Source organism: Dermacentor albipictus, chromosome 6 (assembly GCF_038994185.2).
Source record: "Dermacentor albipictus isolate Rhodes 1998 colony chromosome 6, USDA_Dalb.pri_finalv2, whole genome shotgun sequence".
Lineage (NCBI taxonomy): Eukaryota > Metazoa > Arthropoda > Arachnida > Ixodida > Ixodidae > Dermacentor > Dermacentor albipictus.
This window is the reverse complement of record NC_091826.1, coordinates 40,815,039-40,831,578: the sequence shown is the minus strand read 5'-3', so window position 1 is coordinate 40,831,578 and position 16,540 is coordinate 40,815,039. Positions and strand designations below refer to the sequence as shown.

The 16,540-nt window shown below is 43.9% G+C and overlaps 1 protein-coding gene across 1 annotated transcript; it reads right to left on the bottom strand.

Annotated features, from left to right (window-relative positions):
• Nucleotides 1-1,844: 1,844 nt before the first annotated feature.
• LOC139061004 (uncharacterized) lies at nucleotides 1,845-15,720 on the bottom strand. The gene is made up of 6 exons (XM_070540386.1): nucleotides 15,537-15,720; nucleotides 11,729-11,874; nucleotides 9,546-9,623; nucleotides 5,372-5,410; nucleotides 4,604-4,654; nucleotides 1,845-2,145 (listed from the first exon to the last, which is right to left on the bottom strand). Exons 1-6 carry the CDS (start codon nucleotides 15,691-15,693, stop codon nucleotides 2,116-2,118), a joined length of 501 nt encoding a protein of 166 aa, XP_070396487.1. The 5' UTR covers nucleotides 15,694-15,720; the 3' UTR covers nucleotides 1,845-2,115.
• Between the last annotated feature and the right edge of the window lie 820 nt (nucleotides 15,721-16,540).

Genomic DNA, 16,540 nt, shown 5'->3' with positions numbered 1-16,540 from the left:
TCCCGTGACGAGTGCGTCACAGTGCCCGCCTTCTTTTTCTCTTGTTTGCTCTCGCTTTCTTTTTTTTTATTGCTGAGTGGCGCACATCCGGTGACTGTCTCAAGCGCGAGCTGTTGCCTTTCTCTCGTCTCGCTCACCCGACGGTTTTGCGCGCTCTGCACGAGAACACCTGATCAGTGCCACAATCACGAGCAACGAGTCAGGCGTGAGAGGACGAAAGAGCGCGATCGCGACGCTGGAACACGGTAGAAAGTGAGACACTTTCGTTCTCTGCGCGCGCGATATCACGACGTCATCACGACGTGGGAACAAGCAGACGAAATGAAAGCGCATCGTTCTTGCTACGGTACGAAGAAAAGCAAACACACACAGGCATTTGGTTTCTTCGGTTTATTACTTCTCCAAACTTTAATTGGTCTATTGAAGCAACAGATTAAAACAAATAACTGAACTTGCCGTGAATAATTCTCGAAGTCACGTGTCATCGTATGGGCGACGCCACAGCACAGCTGCCATCTACGTAAGCACAGTTGCACGATATACGTCGACTCTACGGCTGGGAGCGCGGCGCCCGCGAAGGGATGGGAACACGGCGTTTGGCTTGAAATTTTAATGCGAAAGCCTTTAGTGGCTCATACTCGGGGCGTCCGTCCTTCCGTCTGTCCGTACCCTGGAACGGTGCCAGCTGTGGCCTGTCCCCCCTCACACTCTCTCGGCAATCACGTGATGGCACAGGGGCGCATAGCAACAGTTGCGCCGCCGTAGCTGTGGCCTCTCGCCCTTACACTCTCTCAGCAATCACGTGATGGCACAGTGGCGCATAGAAACAGTTGCCGGAGCTGTGGCCTCTCCCCCTTACCCTCTTTCAGCAACCACGTGATGGCACAGTGGCGCGCGCCGCAGCGCTCCTTAGTCAGACGTCTGGTTGCAGCAGTCGAGTTAGTCGGATGACTCCCAAGCGGCCCGGTGACGATTCCACGCAAGCGGTGCGGAGAAGCGCCCCAAGAATGTGCATCTCCCCGATACCAAACGCCAAAAGAAGAATGAGCGAATGCGCACGTGGCGGGCTAACATAACTAACATAAAAAAAGGCATGGCATAGTCGGTCGAATGAGCACAGGCTTTCGTGGAACGCACTTTGGAATTTACAAAGTGTCCTTCAATTTTTTTAGCTTTTTCCGCGGCGCCTAGGGATATAATGCTCAGGAGACACGCCCGTTAGCGCGCATTGTATGCGCTGCGCTTGTCAGGTCAAAACAGCCACACCTGGTATGGGGCCCTTTTAGAGATCGGCACAGCTAATTTCGCTCTTTTCAGTGCACTTTGTCTGAGGACTGGTCTTCCAGAATATAAAGTGCGCGCAACACTTGTTTATTTTAGTCGCGGCCTTCCTTCATCAGACAAAAAGTATCCAAAAACTTCATCAGAAGTTCAACATGCAGGCTTTAAAATTTCGGTATAGCAAAGTGCACCCATGGAGTAAAAGTTGTATAAACAGCGATAAACTGTCTCAGACAGGATGGCTGGTGTTTCGATAAATGGACCTATATTTGTCAAAGGGCACCTTGTCATCCTTGGCGTGCTAGATTCGGGTGGTTAGTGAGATGCCTTTGACAAAGATAGGCCCATCTATTCAACGCTGGCCAGTCTGTCTGAGGCATTTTACGCACGCTTATATTGCTTTAATGTCACAGAGTATTTCCATATGTGGCCCCCATTTTTTATAGGCAAGCAACTTGTGGCATCGCATTCGCACTGAATTGTTAACCGCATAAACTTTGTTTATGCGGTTAACCGCATTTACTCGGTGTGTTTTTGTTATCTCAGGGAGTGAAACAAGTGCCTGCGAAAGTAGCGAAACATTTGTTTATTGAAGCACTTCAAAACACCAGAAAAAAAAATGACGCTAATGGTGCCGTGTCGAAGTGCCCTTCCCATTATACTGTTGCCTTGGTATTTAAATGAGTATTTCTCTGTGCTTTATTCTTTTTTTTTCTTTTTTTGTGAACTTCTTCAGTCGGCCTCTCTATCCTGCTTACAGAGCTCTCTTTGTTGACTGATTGCTGGTGAATGGTGCAGCTTGAATTCAACACAGCCCGTCACGTTTGAAGCAGCTCACGTCAGGAAGCTTGCTTTCAGGCAATCCTGAAATGTTAAAAATAATGTTGTGCAAAGGCCTCACGGTAGGAGCAATAAATGCGCTGCTTTGGGGGCCAGTTCTGCAGAGGTATTAATTATATATATTCTTGGCGGAGCGTCTCAGGCCACCATTACTCCTACGTGAGTGCCACAAAATGAAGAAAGCCATGCTGTAGAGCGTCATTGATTGAGGAAATTAGTTTATTCAGGCATGTCGCGATGCTTCCATGTTGCATCAGCCAGTATCGGTTTTACCCTGTTTTGTTCAAAGCCGTATACACTGTTTTTGAGTCGATACAATCGGGATATATCTGACAAGGCCATGAAAGTTAACTGCTTTTGGCTTAGCCTGAAATGTAACAATTCGGCTAAATGAAGTTGACTACTCGAAACGTTCTGTAGATCTCGCGACAAGGACACCACAACGGGATACACACAAAACTAAATTTCGCTCTATCGATAAACCTAATATTCCCGATAGCAACAGTTTTGTTTTCCAAGTGAAGATTTGCATACGCGTTTTCTCAAATTGTGTTGCACCAGGAGACAATAAAGGTGCGTAATATTGCATTCCCTCACAAGTTACTGCCTATAGTGAAGGAACTCTTATAAGAAATGTCACACTTTCGGCGCTGCAGTAATTAGGAAAAGAAGAGAGATGACCCTTGGACACAGATTTTATGACGCTTCATCCCTAGTGTACTCTTGAAAGAAAACTGCTTTGAGCTTATGCTTCTGAAGGCCGGTTAATTCCAACAGAGTCATTTGCACCGTGGTTAAAGCCTTCTATGTGTTCACAGTTGATTTCGAAATCAAATTCTCAATAAACCCATTAATTTACTTGCTGCAATACATATACTACTATGACATTGTGATGCGTTTTCGCGTATCCTCAGCTCCACAAGACCACCTATTATTTCATGAACTTTGGTCTCATGTAAGAGTAGTATGTTGAAAACGGTAACACTGGCACAATCTAACCTTCACCCTCTATGTGACGCTAGTTTCTCTCCTGAAGCATATGATTAACAGGATATTTTCAGTGATATAGGGGTGATGCCCCCCTATGCCAGCAGTGTATCTAAAGCCATGAATAAAAAGAACAACTCGTGTCTCAAATAAGACAACAAAAGCGCCACACTGTCGCAAATCGACAAGCCAGTACTTTGAATATCTTCTTGCTTCGTCCAGCAACTTTGAATTCACACTACTGGCGCAACGGTTACATCCACCAAAGATCAACCCCAGTATGTCCATTCCATGATGAAAAACAAATGCCACATGACATCTTAGTGTTGTGCCTTACTGTATGAAGTAGGGACAGAGCAACTCACCAGAATTTAAAAATTTTTCTTTGTAGTCTCGAGATTTGTTATATCACTTTGATTACCAATGAAACTCTCCCACTTTGTAGCTTCTACGGGTTGATTCATGAGCACACTTACAAAATGCCCTTACAAATTACTTTCAGTTCTTCGCAACGCTCCTAAGTTTGCAAAAATAACGGTGCCTCTTCGTGAGTCTACATGGCGTCTCGCGACGGCCTACTGATACGTGCACTCAATTTCCCCTACGTATAGATACGCTTGAATGTGTGGGGTTTTTTTGTGCGTAAGTTCTTAAGCAGCATATCTTCACAAATTTGTGCATCTTCTATTCTTATAAATTGAAACGGAGTCGATTATCACATAGAACAGTGCGTCAAAACCAGCTAGTAGCATTTAAGTTCTGTCAGCGCACAACTCTCTATGACAAGTCTAGCCAGTGAGCCAAGTAGACGGACTCGCATTCCCGCAGAAGAGCGTTTCGCGACAACGTCATCGGTTGCCATCAATACGGACAGTGGTTAGAGCCCCTCCCCCCGCCCCCCCCCCCCCCCCCCATATGACTCTAATATGCACGTGATGCGTGGTCTCGCATTACAGCATTGGGATGTTTCATGCGAGCCATTAAAAGGTGCTCAGATGGGTCTGACCTTTACTACACATTCCTGGTTTTTGTTTATGTTTTCTGAAGTAATTCGTCTGTTTCTCTTTTTTTTTATTCTGGAATAGCACGTTTTTGTATTAGCACGGTTCCTCCTCCTTATTTTTTCTCCTTATTGTGTCAATGTTTTAGATTTCTTTCTTTTTTTACGGGCATTGCAAAGTGCATGCACCAACTCACACGGCTGGCATGAGTTCGCAAATTTTATTTACGCGTTTTACTGTATGATTTTAGTAAATATGAGAACACGATGCCATTAGTAGACATAACACAAACGTTGGCATGTGCTGATGGTATTTTCTTTCTAGAAAAATGATAACACGAGGCGCGCGTTCTAGACAGAACACAAATTTTGCCATCTGCTGGCTGGAATTACTAATGACATTGAAATATTGATATGGAAAGTCACCATATATAGCGTGAGAATAAGTAACATGATCGAAAATATACATCAACAATATAGGGTAGTGATACGTACAATGGCGGCGACGACTTTCCTTACTTGATCCATCGGTAATCGCGTTTCTTTCTGTATAAGAAATAGAGATATTGGGATACCTATTATTTGAGCGATAATATAAATCGATATATTATAAGTACGCTAATTCACGTTTGCATAGGCACAAAAGTTTGGCAGTGTGCAGCTCAAGTGGTGGCTGAATACACCATTTGTGGCGTCGTACCATGGACACTGCGATCATATAACACATGACTGCGAGACATTGAGCTCGTTGGTACTGCCCGTGCGTATACCATGCCGTTTATTTCACAGTCATAAAAACTATATAAAGATTAATATTTCTGCTACTTGGCAGCATCTTATTTCACCTTTCCACATAGTTTGCTCGGGATATAATTTCCTATCATCATTTCGAATTATTCGTGCTATTTTTAGTCAATCGGCTATAGCGCGTACGAGCCATATTTTTGCTGGTAACAACAATAAGCTGTGTAACACTGCAAGAATTAAGCCAGATTATAATGCTAGGACCAAGCCATGATCATAATATATGCACGAAACCACCTTGCGCTCCTCATTGACCGTATTTGAGCGATTAAAAGTGACTGGTAGGGCCAATATGCCGTGAGCCTTTTTCAGGTTTTCAGAACTCGTTTTGCACAGTGAAGTTACAATATCCCTCTTTTTTCCGATATCTGAAGTGGTTGAGCTTTATCACTGAAGCAATACCAGTATGCAGTTCAAATCAACACTGCAGACGCTGCAATGTTAAATCTGAAGTCTTACCTGGAAAAGAATTAGTCTCCTGACGAAGCAATTCGCTGCCTGTTAAAGAAAGCAATCAATATGGTTAGAACAGGTTTTACAAAATGCGAGGAATCAAACACATACGCGCTAAATTCTCTAAACTTACTCGTTATAAGAAGGGAAGAACCGAGTAGTGTAGTGCACTTGAGAATATCAGAAGCAACGTTGTCCGTATGACACATTGCAAATAGTTACGCAGAAATACAATACAGTGAGGGGGACAATATGCATACGGTAGCCACAATGTCAGAAAGATCAAAACGGAGACAAGTGAAAGGCCGTTTCACGTATCAAAAATGCGAGAATGGTAGGGACTCGGACCTTTTTTTATCCACAGCCACAAGTAGTTTTGGCATTTGGATTTCTAATTACAAAATAAGCGCCTTCAACATCATCCTTATAATCAACATCAGCACCAACTAGATACTGAAAGCTCATCGTATCAACAACAAAGCGAACACCATTCTTAGTAATAACCATATTTTCATCTTTTACTTCATTATCAAAAGCAAAAATATATTGAAATCCAGAACAACCTCCACCTGTGATATATACTCTAAGGCTAAGAGAATTATCACCCTCTTCTTCAATCACCTCTTTGACTTTTAAAGAAGCAGCCTCTGTAAAGTTTATTGGCTCAACACTTTGAAATTGTATACTCATTAAGTTACCTCACTACAAGAAAAAGTTTAACTCTACCACCTCTATCAATATTATGCTAAACACGCCAAGAAATAGTGCAAATAAACAGACGGACGGAAGGAGGGCAGAGCACATTCTCCGCTTACATCCACAGTAGGCTGCTGTCCCAATATGTCAGTATATTACATATTGATTTCTCGAGTGCCATCGGGAATGATACTAGGATGAACCACCGCTGTGGGTCAGTGGCTATGGAGTTGCGCTGCTGTTGTACGAGGTCGCGGGCTCGACTTCGTCCTCAGCGACCGCATTCCCACGGGGGCTTAAGAGGAAGCTTTAGCTCGGGCCCAACTCCGACGCGGCCTATTCAAATACATATAAAAACGCAAAAACTTTTTTCTGACATAGCCCCTGGACCGATTTTTATGAAATTTGTTGCATTTGAGAGAGTAAGGTAAATTCTAGTGACTGTTGGAAGCAGAATTTTGATTTAGGGCTTGAATTTTGTTAGAAAGGTTTTTAAAAAATTCAGAAGTTTGAAAAAAAAATAGAAGCCACCAAAACCATATAGACGGATCTACAGACAGACAAAATGGATAGCAGGCTAGCACACCTTCTCGAGGCTAAGCAATCACTTCTCGAGAGGTGGAAAAGCCAACGCTTGAATCGCAAGCTCAGAAAAAAGATAGCCGAGATCAACAAGCAGATCGACGAGCACTGCCAAGCCCTGTCTAGGCAGCAATGGGACGAAATTTGCAATTCAATCGACGGGCAGATGCGCACGGGAGGGAAGTGGAATCTTCTCAAACACTTGCTCGACGACTCCGGCACCAAGTCAAACCAGAGAAGTGTCCTCGCTAAAGCGCTCCACGAAGCCAAGAAGTCGTCTTCGGAAAAGGACATGCTGGAGATGTTGGCTAAGAAGTACCTGCCGCTCAAAACTGAGGCCGATGAGGCGGCATACCCAATATACAAAGGGAAGCCGAACTCCGCGCTGGACGAGCCTTTCAAAATCAGTGAAATGCGCCGTGCCCTACACGACCTCATTGGTAGGTCAGCACCCGGCCCGGATCACATTAACAACAAGGCTCTCAGAAACCTACAGGACGCATCGATCGAGTTTCTTACAGATGAGATAAATCGGATTTGGAAGCAGGGAATTGTACCTGAAGAATGGAAGTTGGCGAAGGTCATACTAATCCCAAAGCCCGGTAAACCGCCGAGCCTGGACAACCTCCGCCCAATCTCACTGACGTCATGTGTAGGGAAAGTGGCCGAGCACGCCATCCATAACGGAATTGCCGAGTATATCGAGACCAACGACCTTTTCCCTCACAACATGATAGGATTCAGGCCAGGCCTCTCCACTCAGGACGCCATGAAGCTTATCAAGATCCAAATCCTGGAACGCTGCACTCGGGACACGAGAGCCATCCTTGGTTTGGACCTGAAGAAGGCCTTTGATAACATCCGTCACGAGTTCGTCCTCGACGCCATCTCCAAGCTCGACCTGGGCTCGTCCTTCCATGCCTTCGTCAGGTCTTTCTTGAGCAAACGACGCGCCATCCTCAAGGCTGGAGATTTGGAATCGGAGACAATGGAGCTGAGTAGAAGATGCACCCCCCAGGGATCAGTCATCTCACTACTCCTCTTCAACATCGCATTGGTTGACCTCTCAAGGTATCTAGGCAAGGTCCAGGGCATCGGTCACACGATCTACGCGGATGACATCACTGTCTGGTGCGCGGGTGGCAGTGACGGACAAGTCGAAGCCGCTCTCCAGGAAGCTCTCGACACTAAAGAGCGCTTTTTAACCAACACGGGACTCCGGTGCTCCCCAAAGAAATCGGAGCTCCTTCTCTACAGCCCAAGTAGAAAGGGCCGCAAGCCACAGAACTGGAAACCCCCCACTGAAATTCACATTAATCTCTACACCAGATGCGGAGATCCCATTCACAAAGTCGCGTCCATTCGAATCTTGGAATGTCTTGGGAATGGGCTGTCCAGAGGGCCCACGATGCGGCGGTCGGGCAAGGCCTGACAGTCCCAACGTGGGAGCGGCCCGCAGCGCGCTGAGTCGCGTACCTCGGGACCTTATTAAAGTTTCGCATCCATCCATCCATGAAGTTTACAAACTAATAGCTCAGCATCAAGAACAGATATCGCGGTTCTGTAAACGGCATCCATTAGATCATTCAAAGCGAACAAATATTATATGTCATTTTACATCTTACGTGAATTCGTTACATTGTTTACGAGGGTTCTGCAAAAGTTGTAATTACATATCATGACATTTTTTGAGGTTCATGTGTAACACACGAATTTTGTCCGGCTTAGATCTGCTATCAGACACAATTCACAGAATTGCGATATCATTTTTTCTTGTTGAGTTACAGAGTTGTAAACTTGATAGTTTCGTTTTCTAAAAATTTGCAATTTTGTAAATTTTTTATAAAATATCGACTGCCTAACTCGAAAATTCGAAACCAACAGTCACTAGATTTTACGTTTTTCTTTTAAATGCAGCAAACCCAGTCAAATTTAGTGCAGTGGTTGCCGAGAAAAACGAATTCTTCTTTTACATGTATTTAGATAGGAGCACCCGAGCTAAAGCTTCCTCTTAATGCGAAAATGCTCGTACACCGCATATTAGAATTACGGAGCAGCAATTAATTATTTTTCCCCCAATGCGACCTCTTTCTTCGAAATCTCTAGGCAGCCCGTTACCTCGTTTCTTTATCTGTAGGTACGGCTAATTCGCCAGTCTTTCCCACCTCATGTATTTCTCTCTCTCGGTGTAAGTAGACTCTTATTCTTCGAAATCATCCGGCGTAATGTCTTTTTATTTACAGCGTACTTTTGTTCTTGATGTATCCTTATGTGGGCCGAAAGAACTCAAGTGAAATAGTCAAGTGCTTAAAGCCTAGTGCTCAGCCACCAATCTGTCCACCAGAGCATCTCATGCTGTGTTACCACCGGCGTGTCGCCAGACGCTGATGAACGCAGCATGGCGAAGGAAGGCAATTAACTGGCTTAGAATTACGTTCCTGGTTACTCCGGTTCTTTCAGGGACCACTAGGTCTTGAAATCTCTCGCGTACAAAACATTTCTTCTCAAGGCTGTGAAGCAACGTGCTTCCCTCCACGCCGAACTGCGCGAACAACCATATGAAGTGTCCCACATCACCGATTTCAACAAATAAGGCAGGAATCGGACAAACTAATCGCTCAGTCTTTAATATCTGCGCGTGGGCATGGCTGTCAATGTGGTGCTCTAAAGTCAAACCCAGATATATCGAATCTGAAGCGTAACACAAGAAAAGTCCGATATAAAAATTTCGAAAATAAGAAAAAATTCTACAGAAATTTTCAAGGTGATTCTACAGTTGTCCCATACACACAATAATTCGTTATATGTGGGTTCGATATATGTGGGTTCGACTTATTAAGGGACTACACAAATCGCTATAGTTTCGGAATTTGTTCAACACAGCACACATTTTAGCCGTTACCTTGACTCGCTGTTTTTGGCTCTTAGCAGAGAATACCATGTCAACGCAGTCGAGTGCTCTGGGAATCCCAGCAATGAACTGCAACAGAAAGACCCAATGTAAAGAAGGTAGCAATGCAAAAAAAAATATGCACCAATGTTACCGCGCAAGAAGAAAGCTATAGATTTCATTTTATATACACTCTAGTTGTTGCTGGCAGCCACCCAAGATAGAGCTATGTCGAACACCTTGTTCAATGATCTAAGAAAACAAGTACCCCCACGAGCATAGCTTCCTCCGGGCATGTCATATTTTTCAAAGACTGGACAATGCGATGAATAAGGCCTTCAATGGGGAGAACTTGACGCGAATGAGGGCCGGAACATGTGCAAGGTACACGACGTACGTAGGATTTGACAGTCATGTGTGTGCTTGGAGGTGGTGGCTCCTAAAACTGATTGCCGTAAGAAAGTTCGATAACCTAATCAAATATCTTTCCGATAGCCTTTGTAGAAAGCCTTAATCTAGCGCACTGAGGATGCACACCTCGAGAGAGAAGCTGCGAAAGAGCAGGACCAGGCTTCTAGCCGGCGAGAAAAGCCACACTTGTTTTATTTTATGTTAGTTATTATTTTACTTCGCTGCCAAGTTATGCCATTGGTTTTGTTTTTCTTTTATTGTCGAAAGAATAAATGTCTATTGTTTACGAAACATAGCACAAATTTGCCCTTTTATACGCCGTGCATAAATTGGCGGACATTGCTGAGAGGCTTGGCCTTCCGGCTGCAACGTGGGAGCGGCCTGCTTTGTGAAGGCCCACAATATGCCGGACTTCAATGAAGTTTTACCATACCATACTCGAACAACGAATCGCGCAATGAAACTGTGGGCGTCATCAAGAATCACTAACTAATTTTAAATTTGAAATGCTTAAACGAACATGTTCCAACTGCGTCGATAAAAACGACCAGTGCAAATGACGTGCTCACTACTGAGAAAAAAATCTTGAGGCATACACAAGTTTCGAGGTATTTCTCCGCAAAATCTGCATATGCCTTGTCGTTCCACTTAACTATGTATTGCAGTGCGGAAATGAAGCATTCTGGTGGGATATTCAGTAGAATGATGAATGCGATATTGCAGTACACTTGATCATCATCATCATCATGATTTTTATTTTCACCACTGAATACAAAGTGACAACGGAAAGCCGGAAAAAAAGCCGAAATTTCTTCGGCTTTTCGACAAAGCTCCGTTCTCCCAGACAGGCACGGTAGCGGCTTGTGTGCAGTACAATCACGCATAAAGTGTGGACGTAACAGCATTTTAAATACAAATATATGCAGATACTTTCATGTTATGGAAACTAGTTATAATACAATTGTGTAATATAACTCCCAGTATAAAATTACACTCTGTTATCTTCCATATTATTTAAAACTGACTCAATCTCACATATCACAAGAATGCATAAGCTACATAAATACATACATACATACATACATACATACATACATACATACATACATACATACATACATACATACATACATACATACATACATACATACATACATACATACATACATACATACATACATACATACATACATACATACATACATACATACATACACACACACATATATATATATAAATATATATATACACACACACATACACGTGCACACATGACAGCGTTAGTCATTTCTATACAGAAAACGTTTCGTAACAGCGTTACGAAAAGCGTTTCTCGTAAGCAAGGATAGCAAGAAGTTAATGCTGTTACGAAAAGTTTGCTGTATAGAAATGACTTACACTGTCATCTCCTACCCAGTTTTGATTTCCCTGTGGTACTGAATAAAAAAAAATGTGGCACAGCATTTTCACCGCGCAGATGCATCAATAACGCACCCCTTTTCTGTAGAGCATCTTAAGTCTTAAAAGGAGCAAAGTCAATATGTCGAACTGCGAGTTTGTTTTCAACAACCCCCACTGAGAATTAATCTTAAAAAATCTTACGAAGCAATGTTGATGTTTGGTTTGTGACTGCGAACCGAATAAACCTACTTTCGACCTAATCCGTTTTCTTTCTACCAACTCTCGCTGCTCCAAGAAGAGACAGAATGCCCTGCCTTGAACTTCTATATATTTTTTTCTTTAACACTTCTACTCTAGAACGATGAACCGACTACGGAGCTTGCCTGGCGTATGAAGTGCAGCTGTAGGCCTTCAGCTTTCCTCACGCAGATTGTGGCCGTCTCCAAGTGTTCGTGGAGATTCTCCCGCATATCGGGTTCTGGCACCAGGAAATCCGTAAGTATGCGGATTACGCTCATGATGTTCCTCACTGCAGGAGATTTTTATACAATATATTCAATTTGAAATAGCACAACAGTTTCAAAAACCAAAACGGAAAATTCACCGTTCATGAAATTTGAGTGCAGCTCTATACGTGTTTTGACGATGATGATGATGATTATGATGGTGACGATGATGGTGATAATGGTGATGATGATTTGAGTTTATTGGCGCAAGGGCAAGAAGTGGCAAAAGAGCGCAAAGACTGCGGTAATAGACTGCCATTGCTAAATGAATAGTGACTATCGAGACGTGGATGAAACATGCCTGTATAGAAGCATAAAAATATTCGTTAGAAAGTGTGCAAATATATTCGTAATAGAACTAGACAATGATGCATGTCAAATGCTATGGCAAAACGATGTAAAACAAAGAGATGGTGTACTAAAATATGTCGCTACAAGTAGCACTACTGCCCCACCAAGGCCCTTAAGCACAAGGGCCTTGGTGCCGCGTGGCTTGCAGAAAGTACTACAATATTAGTGTCGCGCGTACGATCAGTTTACAAAGCAATCACAAGCCATGACGATCGGAACATGCGTGAACCAGAACAAACTAAGCAAACCCAAGAAGCTCGAGCGAGAGCTGATGCGAGTAGATGGTGGTACGAAAGGAGCGGTCTGGCTGAAAAGAGATGATCATCATCATCAGCAGCAGCAGCCTGGTTACGCCCACTGCAGGGCAAAGGCCTCTCCCATACTTCTCCAACAACCCCGATCATGTACTAGTTGTGGCCATGCCGTCCCTGCAAACTTCTTAATCTCATCCGCCCACCTAACTTTCTGCCGCCCCCTGCTACGCTTCCCTTCCCCTGGGATCCATTACGTGACCCTTAATGACCATCGGTTATCTTCCCTCCTCATTACATGTCCTGCCCATGCCCATTTCTTGAGACCAGATACGAGTACGCATCGAGAGGTCGGGCGCGACGGCATGACACCAGTTTCCCGCGTGCAGGTCACTGAAGAGGTCGCTCTCATTGGTGTTCGCCATTCGCGGCTCGCATCTTTCATCTCCCGCTCCGCGTTCGCCCTTCCATCTTTCGCTATCCTCGTTCTCTTGGCTACGCCGCCGACGCCAACATTCGCCGCTGGAACGGGCGCCTGAGAGCTGTGCTCTAAAGGTATCTGTTAACGTAAGGTCAGTGCGAATTGTCGCATACGTTGTTAGGTTTACAGTAAAGTACAGCTAACAAGGATAAGGATAGGCAAATGTCATAACTATGCAGGAAAGCTAGCTGAGAAGTGGAAGACCTGCTTCGCCACGATACTGCAACAAACGGTAAGAGCTTGTACGGTGGACGGTTTTTTATAACACGCACGACAGATGATACATGAAAACACGGAACATGAAATATTGCATAGCTAATTCCAATATGGTGCAACAGATGGTCACTGCGATACCATCGCAGGTTGGTAGTGAAGTTACGGCCTCTTCTTGTGTTTTATTGTGTTCGTCTTAAGGCACCAGTTAAAAGGATAGGTACCTGTGTATACCAAGTAACTGTCGTAACAAAATCATTGCTCCTCCTAAGAAATCTAGGGCCATGATTATTTTTTTGCCGCATACTTGTAATGCACTGCATTTGATAGTGCCATAGTTTACATTAGGGTATCCAGAAAAGCATTGATTTAGTGCCATCACTGCCCCCAATCGGAGGTCCCAACAATAACGCCTTATAATTATTTTCACAAGAGGCAACAAACTGCAGTCGAACCGGTAGTTCTGTCTGCTAGCTGAGGACCCGCATCGATTGTGGACCTCTCACATTACGCCAAATGCTTACCTGAAGTTTACTGAAACAAAGTGCCAAATTAATATACACGTATGCGTATTTCTGCATGCATAATTTTTTTGTCAGGATTGCAGGCAAAGGTTTCGTGATCTTGTCCACAAATCGAATGAAAGGCAATGCAAGAAGACTTCGTAAAGTGCACACACAATGGAAAAAAATATATAAAGCTTTAACATGATTACTTCTTTAGCGCTTCAAGAAAATTGTATCTCAGCAGAAATCTGTACTCATTCGATAAGTTGAAATGTTTACCTAAGGAAATAGTTTGGTAGAAATGAAACTATTTGATACTGATTCTCAGGCTGCAGAAGTGATGACCACGCATAATTGTTGCCGAGCGAGCGTGTAACAATATCTCGAGTAACTTAAAATCATTTCAAGTAATTAAGAGGGTTTAGAGGTCTGGTTGAAGTCGTTCCTGACACTGCTTAGCGGTAATGTGAGCTTTTTAACTACATTTATCAGTATTTTTTGTTCTTGTTGTTTGTCTTCGAATTCTTTAAGGTTTTGTGCATAGAATAAAATGTTAATAAATTCCCTTTTGAAGTTCTCCGGGCCTGGATCACCTACTTGGGAAAACGTCCTGCAATTTTCGGTCGTAGAATTTTCCTCGCTGTCTTGACATCAGTACGCTCGCATCCATTTACGCGCTGCACCTTGGCTAGTGTTAAAAGCAGTTTGCAGAATCCTTCGAATGAGTATCAGCATTACGGCTATTCTCGGTGACGCCTGTGACTAATGCGAATGATGACCGGCATTGGTGTACATAAATAAAGACGGAATCGCGCGCGTTCCCAGTCACATAAGTTAAACGCCCCCTACATGAGATGCGACCGATTTCGGACTACTGTTTCGGAAGTCACTTTCACCGCTCGAAAGTCTATGAAATAAAACATAGTGCCCTCAGGTTGCGTTTGAGCACGGCAAATCTAAAGGCCGCTTTGCGTTTGCTTAATTACAACGAATGATTGTCTCCGAGCTGTTATTAGTCAGGCCGTCTGGTTACATCACCTACTGCTTATACAAGGCTCCTGAAGAGGTGTTTGCTTTCTGTGAAGCAAGCCTAGGTTGCTCTACAACTGTAGCAAAGCTCATGACGAAGGCGCAATTCGAACTCCAATTAGCAGCCTATTAAGAGGTCGTACGGGCACAGTTACGCAGCGCCTGTGAATTTGAGAAAGACCACACTGTTTCTAATGCAAGACGTGGCATATTTATTGTAGCTAACATAGATACATTAGCTTCATTTACATGAACTTCAGGCGAGCAGGTACAGTCATTAGTTCATCTCGACTCGACCTCTTTCATATGCACCTTGCTACATAGTTTGGGCAAGTCAACGCACTCATTTCAGGCTGATTGGTAGAACTCGTGTTGACGCAGGCTCGACCCGAAGGGTTACCATTCGGGCTCACGTAGACCTAGGTAGCGTCGAAATGCACTTCTGTGAAACAGGTTCAGCAAGGAAACATAAGTATCCAGCCTTTGGTAAATACTCACTATCATTACCTGTGGAAGAAGTTGTATACAGCATTGTCATAGGCTCCATGTTCACTCTGCCTTCAAGAGAGATCGCCTGTGAACTTTTGTGTCCGATAGTGCAACGTGGTATGCTATAAATTTCAGTGTACCATTACTAACCAGGCGCTGTAGATTGCAGCATAAGTTTTTAATAAGCGCATGCGCATCCAATATTTGATAAATATATACCTACACTAGGCGTCAAATCAACCACTTTTCTATTTTGCGAGAACTAAAAGACATTTAAGACAGCAGCCGTTCTGCTTGAGCAACCGAATGGCGGCCTAGGAAAGGACGTCACAATGCCTGCGGAAATATCATGTGAGGTCGCTCACCTACGTCAGCAGTTTTTTTTCGCCCTCTGCCCATGTCGTCATTTTCTTCGCCCTGTGCATAGGATGCAGCGAACAGCGTGCTGAAGCTCAGAGCCAGTACAATCGTGAACTTCATTCCTATTCTACTTGAGCTGCGTCGAGCAGCCCCCATTCCCATGCGCTGCAAACCAACAACCCTGGCTACAACCGCTGTCTATGCTTAAATAGCTTCATGCGCATATAGAACCAGACAGAAAGAGAATACGTGAGTGACAGCACCAATTTTCTTGCGTTTCTTTTTCAAAGTAGCAGAATAGCGCCTTTTCGTCGTTAGGGCTAGGAAACCCCTCGTCGTCTTCATTTTCGTCGTTCAAAACGGGTACGCTGCACAGCCTGTATAATGGTGCCCTTGGTGGAGAATTCTATGGCCGCATTTCCATCACTTCATTCGCGAACATACGGCGATCGAGAAAGAAATGTTTCGTCGCTGTGGTCTTTTTCGTCTTTGTACGCTTTTCGTTTCGCAAAAGTGACTTTTAAAGCAAGCGTACGCACACATACAACACCTACTTTCCTTTTAGTCTCGTGGAAAAAAAAATTATAGTCACGTACTCCCGGCACACAGGATTGTTTTAACAGTCTCGGCAAATGCGGTGCAATGTCTAATGAGAAAAGGGCGTAAGTTGTCCTGTTTATTTTCATATATTCGTGGTCCACAGATTTGCCAGCAGTTCTATTGCAAAGGGACTGCAGACTTCACTGGGAGAAATGTTTAGTTCTTTCATTGCAGCACACAATACAGATTTCCGGCGGCATCATCCAGAGACCTTCATTTGCAAAGCCTAAGTAAACGTTTGCGAGCATAACCATCCCAGGTCTCGGTCACCGGTTATGTTGTTGCAAATAATGCACAAAATATTCGTTAGATTATTTTTGGGGGGGGGAGGGGGCAGTTCTTTTCTCTTTCTTTTTTTATGGTTCGATGCTAGAGTGGAGTAGCCTGGGTTATAATGTACCATCGTCAA

Coding starts and splice junctions, on each gene's coding strand:
- LOC139061004 (XM_070540386.1), bottom strand. CDS start 15,693: ATGGGAATGGGGGCTGCTCGACGCAGCTCAAGTAGAATAGGAATGAAG. Junction 5,411..9,545: donor GCCAAAAACAGCGAGTCAAG/GTAACGGCTAAA, acceptor TTTCTTTAACAG/GCAGCGAATTGCTTCGTCAG. Junction 2,146..4,603: donor GGAAAGTCGTCGCCGCCATT/GTACGTATCACT, acceptor TTAACATTTCAG/GATTGCCTGAAAGCAAGCTT.